Raw genomic sequence first — 20541 nt, 5'->3', positions numbered from 1 at the left:
TGGATTTTGTGAAGACGCCAGACGGAAGGGCACCTGCGGAATGGTCAGAGCCCTGAACCAAGCATGGCCGTCTCCGGTTTGCAGTTGGCACTTTTCTAACAGGGACTTTCTCCTCCAGATTCGAGTATCTATTCAATTTTGACAACACGTTTGAAATCCATGACGACATAGAAGTGCTGAAGCGCATGGGGATGGCCTATGGACTGGAGTCCGGAAGCTGCTCTGCTGAGGACCTGAAAATGGCAAGAAGCTTGGTGCCGAAAGCACTGGAACCCTATGTGACAGGTCAGTCGGCCTCCGTAACTGTGGTGGCCGAGTGGCTAGAGTGAGGACAGCTCCCCGGGCACCTGGCCCTCCTCTACTGAGGAAGGCTCAGGTGAGCAGCACCAAGAGCAAGGACAGGTGGGGACGTGAGAGGGTCTTGGGGACCCCAGGAATGGGCGCGGACAGCAGGATGGCCATCTGGCGGACCCCTCCCCGCTGGGAATGCCTAAGTGGCATTTGTGGATTTGGCCATGCAGCTTATATGATAAAGGTGTTGAGCCATGACTTCACCTTCCAGGTAGGGCCCCAAAAGGAAGAGAAGGAAATTCTTTGAGGAGTCTAAGAGGCGTGGATGTGACTCCTGAGGTAGCTGATAGGCTACTGCAGCAAAGTAAGCAGATGTCAGTCCTCCTCGCTCTCAGTTCCCGCTTTTTGCTGTATGACGACATGAAGTTTCAGTGGAATAGCTTTGTTGTCACTGGTGACTACACGAAAATTAAGGACTTCCAAGCCTCCTTACAGAGGACTGGCCCCATGGTCACGCCCTGGAAGAGCAGTGCTGCTTCGTGGCGGGTGGCGCAGTGCAGAAAACGCTGGGCCGGTCAGAGGTGGCCAGGCCCTCTTGTTTCAGCACGCGCTCCCATTTCTTGCGGGCTCCGCTTCGTGATGTTTGCTTTACCTTCCTTCTCGTTTCAGAAATGGCTCAGGGATCACTCGGCAGCGTATTCCTCACGTCAGCGGTTTCGACCTCTAACGGCACAAGGCTTTCTGCCAGGTGACTGACTGCAGTTCTGGGCAGGTTGGGTGGGCGGGGTGGGGGCACCTTGTCACCTGGCAACGGAAGCTCCCCGTCTTTCATATAAACAACCTCAATTCCTCGGCTGTTGGGAATTGGACTTACTGTGCAGACAGTGGGGCCTGAGCCCTGGAAGCAGTGTCACCCCTCTCTCCCACCCCAGGGCACGTCGCACACGCATAGCTTGTCCCCTGAGTGGAAAGAAGCTTTCTTACTGGTTTCTTCATCCTAAAAAGTCGCACACAGTGAAGTGGGGCACACACCCCTGAGCCCCACTGCTGCAGCCCAAGTGACAGTATTTCTCTGTCATTTCTTCCCTGTTTTAACACACTTGAGGTCTCAGTGTACATAGAAAATTTTGTTCTCTGCTTTTTTCTCTTTGCTCTCTACTGTTGTATTTTTCCTGTTAACGAAGCTTTGTTATTTAAATCCGTGTGTATTTATCCTTTGACTGGCAGTCCCACAGAGAATTGTCATCCTAAGCATTTCTCCTAGTATTCTAAAGATAAAGATGGGTTTATTAACTTTTATATCGTATAACATTATACATTATGCATCTTACTTTATATTAATCCTAAGTATTAATAAATGTTTAATTTCTTAAAATATATGATAAATTAGCAGGTTGGAGGTTCAACAGAGATGGGCTTGAGCTAATAAACTGCAGTGTGCCATGCCGTTGAGGCCGTGCTCCACAGCCTTTGAACAGGGCACTCTCGGTTTCTGTGTGACACAGGCGAGGCCACAGGGTGGTCCCGAGGGAGCTGGGCATAGGCAGCGAGGGTGCGAGGCCCCGGGTCAGCTCTGGGGGAGGTTCCAGGCACTGCAGCCCAGCCGGGAGATGGGAACTGGCGGTGGGCTAGCATTAATCTGTGCAAGGCTTTGTGAAGAGACAGAGTCCTTTATAGGGCGTCTGGCATGCGGTCAGATTTTGATGGAGGGCAGCTCAGTGTTTAATTCTCACTCCCCTGCTGTGTGTGTATGTAGGGGTCACTCTGTAAAATGCTAAGCATTGGTTACCTCAAGGTGGAATTTGGGTGTTTTCTAAACTTTCATCTTCATGAAATTTCATCTTATTGATGAACTTTTCAGAGACTCATATCAGTTTTTATGAGGGCTGTAAAGCCATTACCATTTCAGAAGAAAAGCCAGCGTTAATGGTAGCATGATACAATATTTTATGAAGGCATGATAATTTACTGGCCTGCTTTCTGTTGTTGCATATTTAGGTGGTTTCCAGTTACAAGAAAAGCTGCAATGAGCAGCCTCAATTTTCCACTCCTCCTGACTTGTTTTGCTAGGCTGGATTTTCCAGATGTGGAGTTACTTTGTTAAAGGGTGCAGTGTTTAATAGTTTTTATTGTACACCTTAACAAATACCAGTGAAAAGTATTAACATATATCTATAATAATAAAAGCATAATATGCAAATCGACTGAACGGCCGTATGGACGTCCTTCTGGATGACCTTCTGGACGAAGCTGGGGTTGCAATTGCAGCTGCAAGGGAGGGATCGAGGCAGCCGCCATGGCTGCGAAGGCCTGCTCTTGTATGAATGTTGTGCATTGGGCCTCTAGTGCATATATATGTTGGAATATATTGCAGCTCTGGCCTTGGGTAGGGTTCCTGATGCATATTGCCAAAATACAGGAGCACTTGTTACTTATTCATTGTGTGCCCCCAAACTCCTTGTTTTTCCAGTGTTCAATGGCCACATCTCCAGTGCAGTCTGACCCTTTCATGCCCTGGTATCTTTTTTCCCCTCATTAACATGTTTTGCTTTATTCTTTACATTCTTTTTTTTAAATTTTTTTATTGATTAAGTTATTACATATGTGTCCTTATCCCCACGTTACCCTCCATCCCCCCACTCATGCCCTCACCCCCCTGTCTGTGACCATTGGTTAGGCCTATATGCTTGCATATAAGTCCTTTGGTTGATCTCTCCCCCTTACCCCCACCCTCCCCTACCTTCCCTCTGAGGTTTGACGGGCTGATCGATGCTTCTCTGTCTCTGGATCTGTTTTTGTTCATCAGTTTATGTTGTTCATTATATTCCATAAATGAGTGAGATCATGTGATATTTATCTTTCTCTGACTGGCTTATTTCACTTAGCACAATGCTCTCCAGTTCCATCCATGCTGTTGCAAATGGTAAGAACTCCTTTTTACCGCAGTGTAGTATTCCATTGTGTAGATGTACCACAGTTTTGTAATCCACTCACCTGCTGATGGGCACTTAGGCTGTTTCCAAATCTTAGCTATGGTAAATTGTGCTGCTATGAACATAGGGGTGCATATATCCTTTCTGATTGGTGTTTCTGGTTTCTTGGGATATATTCCTAGAAGTGGGATCACTGGGTCAAATGGGAGTTCCATTTTTAGTTTTTTGAGGAAACTCCATACTGTTCTCCACAGTGGCTGCACCAGTCTGCATTCCCACCAGCAGTGCACGAGGGTTCCTATTTCTCCACATCCTCGCCAGCACTTGTCGTTTGTGGATTTGTTGATGATAGCCATTCTGACAAGTGTGAGATGGTTCCGCACTGTCGTTTTGATTTGCATCTCTTGGATGATTAGTGACTTTGAACATGTTTTCATATGTCTTTTAGCCTTTCTTCTGTCTTCTTTTAAAAAGTACCTATTTAAGTCCGTTGCCCATTTTTTGATTGGGTTGTTTATCTTCCTTTTGTATGAGCTCCCTATAAATGTTGGAGATTAAACCCTTATTGGTGATAACATTGGCAAATATGTTCTCCCATGCAGTGGGCTTTCTTGTTGTTTTGTTGGTGGTTTCCTTTGCTGGGCAAAAGCTTTTTATTTTGATGTAGTCCCATTTGTTTATTTTCTCTTTAGTTTCCAATGCCCTAGGAGCTGTATCAGTGAAGAAATTGCTTTGGCATATGTCTGAGATTTTGCTGCCTGTGAATTCCTCTAGAATTTTTATGGTTTCCTGTCTTATCCATTTTGAGTTTATTTTTGTGTATGGTGTGAGTTGGTGGTCTAGTTTCATATTTTTGCATGTATCTGTCCAATTTTCCCAACACCATTTATTGAAGAGACTGTCTTGACTCCATTGTATGTTCATGCCTCCTTTGTCGAATATTAATTGCGCATAGTGGTTTGGGTCGATTTCTGGGTTCACTATTCTATTCCATTGATCTATATGTATGTTCTTGTGCCAGTACTAGGCTGTTTTGAGAACAGTGGCTTTGTAATACAGCTTGATATCTGGTATTGAGATCCCACCTACTTTGTTCTTCTTTCTCAGGATCGCTGCAGCTATTTGGGTTCTTTTTTTATTCCAGATGAATTTTTGGAAAGTTTGTTCTAGGTCTGTGAAATATGCTGTTGGTATTTTAATGGGGATTGCATTGAATCTATAGATTGCTTTGGGTAGTATGGACATCTTGATGATGTTGATTCTACCAATCCATGAACACGGTATGTTCTTCCATCTATTTATGTCTTCTTCTATCTCTGTTTTCAGTGTCCTGTAGTTTTTGAGTACAGGTCTTTTACCTCCTTAGTCAAGTTTATTCCTAGGTATCTTAATTTTTTTGGTGTGATGGTCAATGGGATTGCTTTTTTAGTCTCTCTTTCTGTAAATCATTATTGGTGTATAGAAATGCCATAGATTTCTTGGCGTTAATTTTGTATCCTGCAACATTGTTGAATTCAGGTATTAAGTCTAATAATTTTTTGATGGAGTCTTTATGCTCTGGTATCTTCAGTCGGTTTTTCTGTGCCACTTCTGGGGCAACTTGGAGTTAGTTACAGGAAGCATCCTTGGAGGCTAGGATTTGCAGGATCTGGATCAGATTTTAAATTCTAGATTGGCCTCCCTTCAACACTTGATGTTTCTTGGGATCCTTTTCTTGCTGCTCAACTCAAATACTACAAAATTGAAATGACTTTTTTTTTTAAGAAGTAGAGCTATTTTCTTTAAAAAGTATTTTTATTGATTTCAGAGAGAAAGGAAGAGGAAGAGAGAGAGATAGAAACATCAATGATGAGAGAGAATCATTGATTGGCTGCCTGCTGCACACCCCACACTGGGGATCAAGCCTGCAACCCAGGCATTGGGAATCAAACCGTGACTGGTTCATAGCTTGATGCTCAACCACTAAGCCATGCCAGCCAGGCTTGAAGTGACTTTTGACCAAAACCGGAGTATGTCACAATTCATGGTGATTTGTGCATTTGTCCCTCCTCTGCGTGGCTGGCGTGGCCATCCCCTGTTGGTGCCCCGGGATGGTAACTAACCCTTGGTGTCTGACTTGCTTTGTGCTGGGATGCTGGGTGGTGACTGAACCCAGGAGTCGTTCACCAGGATCCCAGCTCTTATAGCCTCTTACCGTTTTAGGCCGTTTGTGGCACTCTTGACATTTTGGGCCAGACAACTCTTTGTGGGCGCACTCTGTGTCTTGGGGACTGTTTGGTAGCACCTTTGGCTTCAGATGCCAATACCTGCACCCCTTAGTTGTGACATCAAATTTTCACATGTTCCTGGTTGAGGCTCCCAGGAGCATAATGCAGACCTTCTCCCCTGCCCCCCCCCCTCCCCCCAAGGGGGGAGGCTGTGCAGCCCAGCTGCTCCCCCTACCCTTTTGGGTCCTTGGTCCCTGCCCAGGGCCAGTTCCACTGACTTTCAGCAAATGCCATTTTATAAAACTGTAGAAGGCTGGGGGTCCTTGGAACCTCTCTGGAAGCATAGGTTTCAGAGAGAGTGTCTGCATGAGACTCCCCTGTCATAGCTCAGCTTCCTGGGCTCTCTGTAGACACCAGAGGAGCTGAGGTTGGGGCCTAAGGTTGTGATTTAAACATGCATGCACACATACGTGCATATACATGCACACACCTACCATCACAGGTACACAACACATAATGGGCACACTGCCCCACGCTGCTGTCCAGGGAGCCTTGCTTTGGAGGGTCCCATGCCATCCTTGGGGCCTCTTTTTCCTAACCGTTTTCTGCCTCCCTGGAGATTAAGGAGTTCATAAGTAAAAGGACTGGAAAGAGGATCTAACGGCTTTTCAGTTTATAGCTTTGGGACTCTGTTTCTGGTGTAATGATAAATGGCGGCGGGTGGGGGCGGGGGGGAGATGCAGTATCGTGGCCTTGCCAATTTCCCCTCGTCTTCTTGGTTACATTCAAGAGGACGAAGTTGGGTGGGAGAGGGTATGAAAGGGGTGGAACTAGTAACAGTGTGGGGACTCGGTGTTGTGGATGTGTGAAACTCTCTGCTTTTGTTTGTATAACTGAAACTACCCAAACCTCTCTGAGATGCATGCCTGTCCTTGGCGCGGGCGACACATATGGGTCACTGATGCCCTTGTGTCATTTCCTGTCCTCGCAGTGACTTGACCAACGGTGCGGATGGGATGCTGGCCACGAGCTCCAGCGGGTCTCAGTACAGCGGGTCCAGGGTGGAGACTCCCGTGTCCTACGTCGGGGAGGATGACGACGAGGACGAGGAGTACGAAAACGACGAGGAAGACTGAAGTGTGTGCTCACAGGCCCCGCTCCCCTCAAGTTCAGCTTCAGGAAAACATGTTTAGGAAAGAGAAACTTTTCTTAATGTGGGCTTTCCTGTTTCTTTTTGGCTTCCTCCCAAGAAGATATTGGTAAGCTATTGCATTTGACGTGCACCTCTGATAAGCAAGCGAGGGCTGTTTTCTGCAGGGTCTTAGACGGGCTGCGGTGTGTGGATTCTAGTCGCTGGCGCAGGGCTTTTACTTGGTAGGGTTTTGTGTTTTCATTTTTCTATTTTTTTAAAATTCAGAGTTCCTTTTTGCCCCTTAACAATTCTTGCTGAGTTTGCTGAAGAAGTTGTGCTCCATCTACATCAACGAAAATGCCTTCCTTTCGAGGCCACCCCGGAGGCCACTTATTTGCAGCACGTGGTGAATGGTGCCACCTCATGGCCGCGAGTGAGGCTCCAGGCCGAGTTCCCATTTGTGAAAGTCTGGGGCATCCGCAGAACCAGGCCAATGGCAGAGCTGCTTTTCAACATTGAGCACCACAAAGCCTATTATGATGTATTTCCCCTTAAATTATATTGACTGTGTGATTCCATATACTTTCCCTTTCTCTCTTTCTTTCTTTTCTTTTTTTTTTTTTTTTGTCTCCGGTGCAGCGAACATTCAAAGTTGTTCATTTGTGTTTGTGTGTTTGGTTTGGTAGTTTACTGCCGTGCTGGTGCAGCTGTGAAAACTCTGGAAAGCTTGGGATGGTTTTTTGCTTATGGTAAAATTTGCCTGATTTCTTACAGGCAGCGTTTGGGAACTTTTTATTATATAGCTGTTTACATACTTATAAGTCTATCATTTAAAGACATGTACTGAAACAAATGTTGTATTTGTTTCATGAGCATCTTCCTGTAATCTATTATAAAGTTGAAATTAAATATAGAGAATGTTTTAACAGTTTTTTAACTCAAAATTTGTCAATCATTTTTAATAGTTCTTTTTTTATAAAAAGGAAAAGGAATTTCAGGACAGGCAATAGCTTCTTTTAAAATTTATCCACGAAGAACCATTAACTGCACAGTTGCTGTTAGCTGCCTGTTCTAAAACAATAGTCTTTTTATTGAAACACAAATAAACTTTTCTGTAATATTTTATGGAATATAAAGAGACTTTAATTGTTTGACTTGTTTAACTTGGCACTGTTAGTTTTTATTAATAAAACGCGCATGGGCATTTTAAACAAGCTGTGTTTCTCTAATTCAGGATTACTGTCTAGAAGTTACTTTATCCTGTTAGTCTTGCTTTTTGCTGGAGTGAGCAGACGTTGTCAGGCCCAGGCGTAGGGGGCTGGGACCCCACCACGGGCCCCCAGCTTGTGCTGCAGGTTCCTGAGGGATGGCGTGGCCCCAAGGAGGATGTCACAGGGCCACCGACCGAAGCAGCACCTCCTCTCCTGTGGCCATGGTGCGGGGAGAGAGTGTTTCCTGCTTTTCTCCTGAATCCTCACAGTTGAGGCGTATTTTATGGGTTGACTTTCAGAAAAAGAAGATGGTTAGGTAAGAAAAGAGGTCGGACCTCTGACCTCCAGTGTTACGTTATCATGACATACCTGAGGGGATCTGACCTCTGACCTCTGCTGTGACATTTCTGAGGTGGCTCAAAACGTTTTTTAATATGTTTTTATTGATTTCAGAGAGGAAGGGGGAGAGAGAGAGAGAAACATCAACGACGAGAGAGAATGATTGGCCAGCTGCCTCTTGCACACTCCTACTGGGGATCAAGCCTGCAATCCGGGCATGTGCCCTGACCAGGAATCGAACAGGGACCTCTGGTTCATGGCTCAACGCTCAGCCACACGGCCACACCGGCCAGGTTGGCTCAGAAAGTCTTTACTGGTTGTGTCAGCAGTGAAGAAACACTTGCTCATGTCTTACGTAGTAGAGCTGCCCAGCAAATAACGACTCAGTTGGCCTTCCAGAATTCTCACAGGGTTTTGATCCTCTCGGCAAACACTGTGTTTGTAACCGGGTTTCACGCTGACGGGTCTCCCTGTCCGGTGTCTGGGTGCAGCTGTCTGTGGCGACGTGTCAGACACTCCCGCGGGAAGGGCTGCAGGCCTCTCGCTATGGTTTGGGTGAAGAGTGGGTGACGCTTGGTGAGAGCAGCTTCATTCACACGGCATGTTCTCACTTCAGTTTTTTCGAAAGGCCTGGAGCTGCAGACTTCACACGAGTCCCTGGTGCTGGAGGAAGGACTTGTGCTGGTGAAGGGAAGGTTAACTGGTTGTAATTACCTCTAGTTCGTACGACCTGAAACTGTGCCTGCTCTCAGGCAACAGTCCCTCTGTAACGGTTTTGTAATTTCCTTGACTTGCAATGGAAACTTTAAAAAAGAGGATTTTTTAAAAAGTGGTGTTTGATATTTTTAGTTGGTTCCCCTCTCCCCCCTAAATCAGGAAACACATGACTGTTTTATATAGAGTAAGAGTGGCTTTTTAATATATTTATTTTTATAATTTAGAAACTGCATTTTTTTGAAGCAAGCATCCAGGATGTACATTATCATGTCATGTTTTATATCAACGTATTGATTGTCTTTATATTAACATGGGTGGTAGTTCATCGACTTAATAGAAAAAATAAGTTATAGTAAGAAAAGTGATGTTTGTATAGAAAGAGATAAATTATTTAGGGTCTGGTTAGATAGCTTCTGCCTTAGGGTTACCACATTAACCCAACATTTTTATTGTAGCTACAAATTCTGTCTAAAAAATAATGAAGACTTGATAAGAAATAGCTGATTCTGACGTGGAGTGCTTGGCGTACAGGTGCCTGTCTGGCGTCTCGGAGCTGCCTTCGTGTTGGCGTTTGGACGTCTGAGGGCTGGCGTGGTGCAGCGTCGGCGGGCAGCCCTGTAGAGGGTGGGGGTCTGCGAGTTACTGTGCAGGTTAAGGCCGGCCTCCTTGTCCTTTACTTGTGAATTTTAAGCTTGAATTCCACTTTCCCTTCAAAGGGGTCATGGGGGTTGTCATAGGTCACATGTTCTGCCAGGATCTTGCACACGACGACCACTTCGGTGTTCTTGGGGACGTTGAGGAGCTTCGCGGCCACCAACGGGTTGCTGTAGTGGGGCTGGAATGGAAGCGTGGGAAGGGGAGAGAGTCAGGAACCTGTGCCGAGTGCGGGCACGCAGGTGGCAGAGGCAGTTCTTACATGCTCTCTGTCTGAGTAAGGCCACACAGGCTCTGCTCCGGGCCCTGGAATTCACCGGGGTCACTGTCTACCCACTCAGAAACGAGCATTGCTCTGGAGAGGACAGACACTAACAGTGACACATTCAACTTCAAATTTTTGATATTTGGTGAAAATAAACATCAGGAAGAAGCAAGAGAGTGAGAGGAAGTGCTTTAAAATGGATATGCAGCTGTGTAAAAGGATCTGGAGGCTGTCGAAAACTAAAACAATTAGATTTGATATGTATATTTTACCTGAGAACAATGTGTTTTCAGGTAGTTAGGAGAACATGGGTTTGGGAAACAGCCAGAGAGCGGTAACTGGTCAGGATGGGCTAAGTAATGCCTTATTTCGTTCTTATAGGTAAGATACTTAAGGCTTTCCTTCTACCAGTCATTGCTAAGTTTGAAATGATTCAGTAGCTGTTGTAGGCGGAAGTAAAGCACCTACCTGTGCCTTCTTCCCGTAGTAAGGGAAATAGTGTAGACTGAAGGTGCCGTTGGGCGGGTAGTACTCCACCTGCAGGGGCTGGACGTCCTTGTGGTGCTGGTCCTGGGGGAGGAGAGGCCACGTCTGAGCAAGGCAGGATCTGGGTGCCTGGGTGCACATATATGTGTGTCTGCATGTCTCTGAGTGCCAGTCTGTATGTGTGCATGCATGTGCCATGTGTGTGCATCTCTGTGCATCTGTATGTGCATGCAAACATGTTCACATGTGTGTCTGCATGTCTCATGTGTGGCATGTGCATGTTGTGTGCATGTGTGCACCATGTAGGGGACCACATAAACACTTGGTTGTGTAATTAGCATAAATGATCTAATCTTTGTAATCAGTACTGGGCTCCCATTGGGGGTGTACTTTGTTAGTGCAGAACCTCCTGGTGACTTATCAAACTTGTATGTTTACCATTTTAAGTTCTTGTAGGATAACCAAGGGGCATAGAGCCCAGAACGCTTGTTTGTCTGCCCATGGGATGTGAGCAGATGAGACTGTACGGGCTGTTTGCCAGCACTGGCTGAACGTGTGCGTGGCTTTCTGGGATCAGGATCTGCTTTCAGTCAGTGACTTGCCTGATGGATAGCTTGAGCCTCTCGGAAACTGAGGATGGCCACCCTGGTCTCCATTAAAATCTCAGGTCAGCCCAGCTGGCATGGCTCAGTGGTTGAGTGTTGACCTCTGAACCAGGAGGTCACAGTTCAATTCCCAGTCAGGGCACGTGCCCGGTTGTGGGCTCCATCCCCAGTGGCGGGCATGCAGGAGGCAGCCAATCAGTGATTCTCTCTCATCATTGATGTTTCTCTCTCCCTTCCTCTCTGAAATCAATAGAAATATATATTAAAAAACAAACAAACCTCAAGTCAGCCTGCACAGGTGTGGTTGAAGTAACTAAAAAAGGAAAACAAAACAAGATGACCCCAAACCTCACAGAGCGATCACAGGCTTTGGGGGTGGTGTTTCTGCGGAATACCCGAGGGGAGTGCCCACTGCTAATAGCAGGGAGCCTTTGGTTGAAGGCACAGTGGTGTAAACAAGCTTTGGAAAACATTCAGTGAAGACAAATTTAGGATTTTGGTTTTTTGTTTGTTTTGTTAATCCTCACTGGAGGATATTTTTTCCATTGATTCTTAGAGAGAGTGGAAGGGAGGGGTTGGGGAGAGAGAGAGGGAAACATCGATGTGAGACACAGCAATTGGTAGCCTCCTGCACGTGCCCCAACTGAGGCTGGGGATCGAACCTGTAACCCAGGCATGTGCCCTTTGACTGGGAATTGAACCCTGGACCCTTCAGTGCTCAACCCAATGCTCTGACCAGTGAGATACACTGGCCAGGGCCAATTTAGGGTTTTTTTGTGTTGTACTTAAAAACTAGTTTAGAGAAAATCTGGAATAAATTAATGCCAACCCTTAGCAGCCAATAGACATACACTATTAAACAGCTATAGCTGCTGGTAGTCTGACATGTTTTTGTAAATAAGCCGATAAAAGGACAAAACAAAAGAAGTGCCCCTGAAAAAAAGTAGTACAAGTGCTTTAGTTTCTCCAAGTTGCCAGCAAACATTTTCAAGTGTGTTAGTAATATACTGTCCCAGATGCTTTTTGAATCAAAACAATAACACATTTTTCTCTTACTAGGTTTTTATCCCCTGTAATAAAACCATTTTAAACAATGATTTGTGCAGTTTGCGTATCCGGTTTATTAGGCCGACAATTGAGATATTCTTAGGGAAAACCAGTTAAGTTATCCCCACGGGTTTTCTAGCAATACCAGGATGGCCACGGATGGTCACACTCACCAGGAAGGCGCAGTCCACCCTGGGGGCCGTTCGGTTGCTGGGGAGAAACCTGACGATCTGGAAGGGAAAGTGTCCATGTGGCCTCATGCTCGTCTGAGCGCAGGGAGACCTGCCTGAGTGGGGTTCCCACAGGGCACTGAGAAGGGTCTGGAGGTGGTGGGTGGTTCCTGTTCTGATAACCCCCAGCGGGTATTACCAACTCCTTCAAAGCCAGAAGCCCTGCCCCAGGGCTGTGTTCTTGGCTGCCGGCAGGTGGCAGATCTGGACCAGAGGGTCTGAGCCTTCACTGCCACTTCCAGGCCCTCCATGCTGCACCGAATCAGGGCACAGCATCCTCCTGTGAGGCAGCTCCCCATCAGCCCATCTGTGCTTCTCCCAATCCAGGCCTTTCTCACCCTCCTGCACTCCTGGCCCTGTGTGCCCACTTGTGCGCAGGCCTCGTATGGCACCTGCCTTCTCCCCACACCTGCCCCTGTGTGCACATGAGTGTGAGCTGCCATTGCAACTGCCAGGCAGCTCTGACGAGACCCCAGCTAGGACCCGGGGCATGTGCACCGTGCACAGATGGGTGGCTTCCTCTAGGCCCAGGGAGATGCTCAGAGTCCCTGGCCCCCAGGCCTCACCTGCTGGCAGCATGGAGCTGTCCCTCCCTCACCCAGCCAGGTCCCACCCCTCGGCTCTCTGTGCCCTCCTGTGTTTGCTTGCATTGGCTCTACTCCTGCTCTGCTTCCCTCAGCGCCTGGCCCTGGCTCCGCCAGTGGATCCCTGGCTCAGGTTAGAAACCTCTGCTCTGGACGGTTCCCAGGTGCCCTCCCAGCGCCTGTACACGGCCCTGCTTTCTGGGTGTTGTGCACACGTGGCTGCCCCAGCCACGCTGAAGAGCCTCGTGCTCTGCTGCTCAGGGTCCATCACCACAGAGTGTCACATAGAACAGCGGTTCTCAACCTGTGGGTCGCGACCCCTTTGGGGGTCAAACGACCCTTTCACAGGGGTTGCCCTAGACCAGGGGTGGGCAAACTTTTTGACTCGAGGGCCACAATGGGTTCTTAAACTGGACCGGAGGGCCGGAACAAAAGCATGGATGGAGTGTTTGTGTGAACTAATATAAATTCAAAGTAAACATCATTACATAAAAGGGTACGGTCTTTGTTTTTTTTTTTTCTTTAGTTCATTTCGGCCCGCGGGCCGTAGTTTGCCCACGGCTGCCCTAGACCATCGGAAAACATATATAATTACGTATTGTTTTTGTGATTAATCACTATGCTTTAATTATGTTCAATTTGTAACAATGAAACTACCTGGCAGGTGTGATGGCAGCTCACACTCATGTGCACACAGGAGCAGGTGCCATACTAGGCCTGCATATCAGATATTTACATTATGACTCATAACAGTAGCAAAATTACAGTTATGAAGTAGCAACGAAAATAATTTTATGGTTGGGAGTCACCACAACATGAACTGTATTAAAGGGTCGCGGCATTAGGAAGGTTGAGAACCACTCATGTAGATGCTGTGCTTGAATGGGTTGTTTTTGCTTGTATATGAGAGAAATAATCAGCTTAGGAGCCAGCATAATGGGTGTGTTCTGAATGAAGGTGCAGAGCACAGAAGGGGCAGCGGGGCAAGTCTGACCGGTCACCTCTGGAACCCTGGACAGTTGGGTGCGCTGAACACGGACCCTCCGCCCCAGAGCCATCTCCAACGGGGCCTCATCCTGGACCTCTGACCTCCAACCCTTTTATACTCACCCTGTTCATCTTAATAATGAAACACGGCTTTCCTTCCTCAAAGCCGAAGTTGGGGTCCTCCAGGCCTGAGCAGTTTTGCAGCATGTCTGTGGTGAACTTGCAGGAGAACTTGGTGTGGTTCGGGGCCCCGAAGCTTTCTTGGATGAACACCTTGTCGGAGGTGCAGTTGATGTTGTCCTCCTGGGCCGCTGGCGAGTAGCCTGCCAGCACAGACACACCTGTGGGCCCTCTCTCCACGCGGCCACCTGGGGCTGTTAGTGACATGTTCTTAGAAAAGGAGAAAGAAAGGCTGTGGGAGCGTTTTCAACCTTACCTTCCAGGAAGTTGTGGAGGGTGTGCACTAGGTCCGTCCAGGTCCCGTTGTCAGAGATATTGTAGGAAATGTCCAGGCCTTCATCCCCGTAGACGTCTGGCCTCAAGGTCACCCCTGGAAAGAGAGCCTGACACTAGTTTCCCCAAATGTTCATCACATCCAAGCTGGTGGCTGCCGAGTTGGTGAGTTGTGTGCAGAGCTGTCCCAGGTGGGATGCAGCGGGACCAGCAGGGTCCAGGTCTTCAATGGCAGCCAGGCCAGGAGGCCACGGTCAGGTGTCCTCTGCGCTAGCTGCTCAGGGAGGACCCTGCCCTCCGGCCTGGGAGCCTCACGGAGGAACGAGCCTGTCTGGGTGCAGGGTGTGGTGCGGCTGAAGGCTGGGTGGGCTCTTCCTGCACGGAGGCCTGCACCAGTGCCACCCAGGGGGCCACACTCATTGTTGCAGGTGACAGCTCGCCCTGGGTCGACTGGGTTTCTTACTGAAGTTGTAGTTGGTGCATATTTGCAAGATCTCCACTGGTGTTGGTTAAACACGAATGCGTTCTAACAACACTAATTATAAAAATAACAGTGTACAAGTGCGGGAAGTTGAAGTGCCAGCCCTGAGTTTTCTCCGTCTCAAGTCTAGTGTGCATCCTTAGGAAACGTCCTTGTTTCTGTGAATACAAAGATACGTGTTTCTTCAGGTAAGTGGGAGCCTGTTTTCCACATGCCACTGTCCTCTCTTCCTGTTCCGACAGCAGTTGTACCCACTTTTCCCTGGCATTTCGTATCAGCTCACCTCTTTCTGTCCACAAATACCACATCACGCCTTGTTGTGTGGGTGTTTTATGACTTATTTAGCCAGTTCCCTGATTGTACAGGTGACTTTTAAAACAAGTAAGCTAGCTCTGGCCGGTTTGCTCAGCGGTTAGAGCATTGGCCTGTGGGCCAAAGGGTCTTGGGTTTGAGTCCCCGTCCAGGGCACGTACGTTGGTGGCAGGTTCCCCAGCCACGGTAGGCACTTATGCAGGAGGCAACCAATTGATGTGTCGCTCTCACATCCATGCTTGTTTTTTTCTCTCTCCCTCCCCGTTCCCGCCACTCTCTCTAGAAATCAATGAGAAAAAAACATCCTTGAGTGAGGATTAAAAAAAGTAAGCTAGGGTTTTTGTTGTTTTATGGATGTTGTGAAAGTAACAGTTGTACATGGTTTAAAACACAAACCTCCAGAAAGGTCTAAAGGAGAAGAAAGCTCTCCACTCCCCGCTCTCAACTATTCATTCGGAGCGTGCTCTCGGGCTCTCACGGAACTTGTTCATCAGCTTCACCTGGCAGCTGTTGCCCCTTCCCGCCTCCCCGTGACCAGGGGAACACATCTCGCCTGCCTTCCAGCCTCAGGGTTTTGAGCAAATTATGCTATGGTTATGTTCTCAAGTTTGTAACATGTTACATTCTGCTCTGAAATTATAATGAAATCCTCTATGCTTCATCTGTTGGTTAACGCTAAAATTTGACACCCAACAAAGCACTTTGGTGGTATTATTTATGGACAGATTCACTGAAGATCCCAGCAGGAGGGCTGGACCCGCTCAGCTCACCTGCTGGAGACCGTCTGAGGCAGCTTCTCTTAAAAAACGTGTGAATTTTCTTTTCCTACGTGCTGCTGTTGCATGTTCCTGGGGCCATTATCTTCCTGAGAAAGTTAGGGATGTGCGAGCGATAACCATTCTGAGTTACTGTGCGCTTCATTTCTTCCGTTCTTCTCCCTCCCTTTCCTTTATGCTTTTTTTTTTTTTTTTAAGTCACCTTTGGTTAATGGGCGGGGTGTGGAAGTCTTGGCTCAAATCACTTTCGCCAGGACTGTGGAGGGGACGCCTCACTGTCTCGAGCCCTTGAGTCTTGTCACCAATGACCCATCTGGTGCCGACTCAGGAGAGTGGAGGTTCAGCCCACTGCCGGTCCACCTTCCACCCCAGAGGACGGTAGACTGACTGCACTTGGAGAAGACTCGTGTTCTGGATTGAATTGCTATTCTGGATTGAAGTACTGACGGACTCGAAGTGGAAACCAAAGCTCTTTCCCTCCCTAAATCCTTCATTCCTGTCTCTCTAGGAACAGTCTTTTGCATATCCTGCCATTATGTCTGCTGTGTGTGTAGGCCCATACAAAGTAAGTGGTATAAAGACTCGGTCACAAAAACCTCTGTTTTAATAATTACAACTAAAGCCAGAGTCAGACTTTATAATCTGGGGGCCGCCGCCTCATCAAAAGAAGCTGAGGGGCTATCTGTACTCGGGTGTACCCCTCAAAGCCCCGTGGCTGTTGGTGGGAGGAACAGAGGCCCCTGCTGGGTGCCCCTGGGGGCTTCATTCCCTGAAGGTTTATGCTCTGACTGAGCACCTCTGGGACTGCGAATCGCCCTGACCTGCGTGGGGTCCTGATGTGCAGGCTCGAGCATCGCCCCCCACCCCCGCGTTACCTGGTGACTTTAGCTGGTCTTGGTAGTCGGGCGTGTACGGGTCGAGCGTGCACATCAGTGAGTAGATGCACAGAGCGAAGAGTCCGGTCATCACCACGTAGAAGGCCACGTAATAGAGGCTGATCCACACTGCAGGGAGAGGCCCGTCAGACGCAGCTGCACACTTCCTCATCGCGGTCGGACCCCCACGGAACCCTACCTCTTCAACCGTCTTGGAGTGAAAACCTCAGTGCATCTATACACAACGCTGTGCAAGCATCACCTCTAGTTCTAGAACATGCTCATTGCTCCAAAGAAACCCCATACCCTTGACTTCAAAGTCTTTTTAAAAATTGTGAAGTTTAGGAATAATAACTATAAACTGCTATTCTCCAATCTAAGCCTGAAACTTTGGGGCCAGTCAATCCTCAGATGTTCCCACCATGTGGGTGCCTGGTGCCAGGGGGCATAAGAGCTGAAATGGGCCCCTGGGATCACCTGGTGAGGAAGGTGAGGCCTGGCCAGAAGCCTGGGCGGGCCTGGGTCCCGGGAGCCTGGACCCCCAGCCCCAGGCTGCTGGTGGTGGGCCTCTGCCACTCCTCTCAGATCTGCCCCGCCTTGCCCTGCCTGGCCGGACACGTACCCCACCGGGACAGGGTCCGGCCCAGCATCTGCCCCGTGTCCGGGTTCCAGCAGTAGCGCTGGAATTCCTCCATCCTCTGGCTGCACGACTTCTTCTCCTGCAACGCCGCCATCCTCCCTGCTTCTGGGAGTCCCCCTCGTGCAGAAGAGACTGAGGAGAAAATCCGCCCCTGGGTTTTATAGTCTCCTTCAGAGGTCAGAGGCGCACCCAGCGGTGTTATCAGGCCTCGCTGTCCAAACACCAGCGGCTCCGTGTACCCTGCAGTCCCCCTGCTATCAGGTGCCCTCCACCTCTCCCCTGGGCAAGTCAGGGCTGCCCCCTCCTTCTGGGATGCCCTTGGCCGTAACTTTGTGATGATAATGACTAAGGAGAAATACTTTCCTGAACAGCCACTTGTTTGCTAGGGCCCCATTCTCTAACTTCCTCCAGGAGGAAGGAAGGAAGGTCAGCACAAGGACAGGCCTGGACCTGCCACTCCGGCGGCTCGGACACTTCCTGGTCTGAGATGATGGGCAGCGGGTGGCCGATGTCATGGTATTGCAGTTGCTGGGGCTCTGTGAGTGGCTCCAGACGCCGGCATTGTGAAAACGCCAGAATAGACGGAGGCTAGAAGTTCTGTTCCAGAGGAGAGGGTTCAGAGGGCTCCCAGGTCCCTTCCCCTCCCGTTGCCCCTGATGCCCAGTTTCAGCCGTGAGGATGATTCCCTGAGACCTGTGCCGTGGGGACTGGGGCTCTTCAGGACTTTCTGTGTTCCTGGGGGAATTTACGGCCATACAATCTAGGGATATTTTCAAAACCGAATGCAAACCACACCCCAGGCAACTACTTGAAATGCAGATTCTGACCCAGTGGGGACCCAGTGGGCCTAGGAGCTCCCGGTGAGCTGTGATTAAGGCTGCAGGACCAAGCAATGTCCAGGTGGGGGATGCTTTGCCTGGTGGCACATTGGAGTCAGTTGGAGCACCTTGAAAACTCCTGACGCTTGTCTCACCCCGGAGTTGGGGCATCTGCTTACATTTTCAGAGCGTGCCATGGAAAAGCGCCCTCTACCAGTGTCCCTCTCCCTTCCTCTCCTCCCTAAGGCACATGTCCAGTAAAGGTCATTTTGATGTGTGTGCTGTTCAGCACGTGCATTCATGTTTGGGGGAATTCAGAGACTAAATGGGGAAGACTTAGTTCAAAGACTTCCAAGAAACAGTTCGTATTTTGCTCATATCAAGAGCATCTCTATACTTCACAGACAAGGGCAGCGTTTATTCCGTGGGCAACAGTTGCGGCACTTAGGGCCCTGGCAGTCGGGGTCCCAGATCCCCAGGTGTGGACAATTATAAAATTAGGAGTCCTAGCTAAACCGAATGGCCAGGTGACCTGAGCTTCTGAGAGCCCCCCAGATTCATCTTCATGTGTGACTAGAGCCACTGGTCCAGAGACCGTAGTGGGTAGAGACATAGCTGGGGCCATGCCAGCTGCTCACTGGGGCATCATCTCTGCAGTTAGGTTGAAAGGGCAATGTCAGGCAAATATGATGTGCCACAGAGGCCTTCCTACAAGTATTTCCATCAAAATCCAATGAAAATAATGGGTATTGCACACAAAGACCTGGAATTTCATTCACTGTCACATAAATTTTCCTTCCAAGGGACCCATGTAGCCAAGTTAGATTTCTTTTGGAAGAAGAATAATGAAAACCCAATAGCCATTATTCTGCTTGTTTTCTCAGGGATGATTTAGAGTTTATCAGAAGAATGAGCACCCTACAATTCAGAAGGAACCGCACTATTTTAGCTAGGTCTCCTAATTTTATAATTGTCCACAGCTTGGGGGTCTGGGACCCCGACTGCCAGGGCCCTAAGGTAAGTGCAGTAACTGCTGCCCACGGAATAAACGCTGCCCTTGTCTGTGAAGTATAGAGATGCTCTTGAAATGAGCAAAATACGAACTGTTTCTTGGAAGTCTTTGAACTAAGTCTTCCCCATTTAGTCTCTGAATTCCCCCAAACATGAAAGCATGTGCTGAACAGCACACACATCAAAACGACCTTTACTGGACACGTGCCTTAGGGAGGAGAGGAAGGGAGAGGGGCGCTGGTAGAGGGCGCTTTTCCATGGCATGCTCTGAAAGTGTAGGCAGATGCCCCAACGAGTGGGCTCCAGACCAAGTGGGGAGCACCCCCCAGGTTCCCACGTGGGAAGCCTAGACGTCTACCCGCACCTGGCAGTAATGAGGTGGAGCCCAACTCCCTTCTACTGATTGACTGGAGTCAAACAGCCCGCTAAAACTGAAGGAGTAAATAATAGGAAAATGTTACATTTCAATTGATAATCACACATCGTACCAAGTACCAGGAAGCTTGCAAAATGAATTAAAACAAGAAAATTGTTGAATGCCAACATCGAGGTGACAGAAATGTTGGAATTACCTGACTGATTTTAAAGCACCTATGATAAAATGGCTTCAGGGGGCAATTATGGACATGCTTGAAACAAATGAAAAAAATAGAAAGCCTCTGCAAATAAAAAGTTTAAGGGAAGAAATAAGATACATACAAAGAAGAACCAAATGAAAATTTTAGATGAAAAAATACATTAACCAAAATAAAAAGCTCAAAGAATGGGTTCAACGGCGGAAGGGAGGGGGCAGAGGAAAGAAAAACCAATAGAAACATGGAAGGAAACGCGATAGAAACTACCTGATCTGAACAATAGGGAGAATGTAAACTTGAGTAAAACTGCACAGAGCCTCAGGCATAGGGGGAACTGAAATAAGAATCTAACATCCGTGTCATTAGAGCTCTGGAAGGAGAGAAGTAGGAGGGCAGGGCTGAAAACTACTCAAAGAAATAATGACTGAAAACTCCCTAAAATTTGGCAAAAGACATCAACTTACAGATTCAAGAAGCTGAGCGAACAGATAACCGTGACCTCCAAAATCTACACCAAGATGCATCATAATTAAACTTCTCAAAATTAAAGACAGACATTGTATGATAATAAATGGCCAATCCACCAAGAAGATATAGCAATCCCACATGTATATGCACCAAACAAGAGAGCTAGAAAATATGTAAAGCAAACTGATAGAACTGAAAGGAGAAATAAGCAAATCCACAATTTTAGTTAGAAACTTCAACAGTCCTCTCTCAACAACTGACAGAACAACTAAATAGGAAATCAGCACAGATATGGAAGAGCTCAATAACATCGTCAACCATCAGTGTTGTTGGCCTCGGTAGAATAATCCACCGATCACAGCAGAATATACTTTCTCTTTATGTGTTCATGGAACATTTGCCAAGATAGACCATATCCTAGGGCTAGGCCATAAAACAAAGCTC

The 20541-nt window shown here is 47.9% G+C and overlaps 2 protein-coding genes across 5 annotated transcripts in view; one reads left to right on the top strand and one right to left on the bottom strand.

Moving 5' to 3' along the window:
- TFDP1 (transcription factor Dp-1) overlaps positions 1 to 7771 on the top strand; it is a 50081-nt gene extending 42310 nt beyond the window's left edge. For 2 of the 3 annotated variants that reach the window (XM_081085059.1, XM_081085060.1), the window contains 3 exons: positions 119 to 285; positions 961 to 1039; positions 6423 to 7771. In XM_081085059.1, coding sequence (XP_080941185.1) covers positions 119 to 285; positions 961 to 1039; positions 6423 to 6567 — 391 coding nt within the window. In that variant the 3' untranslated portion in view covers positions 6568 to 7771. The remainder of the gene's footprint in view (positions 1 to 118; positions 286 to 960; positions 1040 to 6422) is intronic. The other variant, XR_013995613.1, reaches the window with a different exon arrangement.
- Positions 7772 to 9503: 1732 nt separating this feature from the next.
- Positions 9504 to 17319, bottom strand: ATP4B (ATPase H+/K+ transporting subunit beta; the record flags this gene model as incomplete). 2 transcript variants are annotated; one of them, XM_081085052.1, is made up of 7 exons in its annotated part: positions 9504 to 9665; positions 10218 to 10319; positions 12055 to 12117; positions 13812 to 14011; positions 14125 to 14238; positions 16586 to 16714; positions 17208 to 17319. In XM_081085052.1, 7 exons carry the CDS (start codon positions 17317 to 17319, stop codon positions 9504 to 9506), a joined length of 882 nt encoding a protein of 293 aa, XP_080941178.1. The 2 variants fall into 2 exon arrangements, with proteins under 2 accessions (XP_080941178.1, XP_080941179.1); XM_081085053.1 differs by having other exon boundaries at positions 12061 to 12117.
- Between the last annotated feature and the right edge of the window lie 3222 nt (positions 17320 to 20541).

The sequence above is a fragment of the Myotis nattereri genome (assembly GCF_964212035.1).
Source record: "Myotis nattereri genome assembly, chromosome: 2".
Lineage (NCBI taxonomy): Eukaryota > Metazoa > Chordata > Mammalia > Chiroptera > Vespertilionidae > Myotis > Myotis nattereri.
Note: the sequence above shows the minus strand (reverse complement) of the source record. Positions and strands in the feature narration are given on the sequence as shown.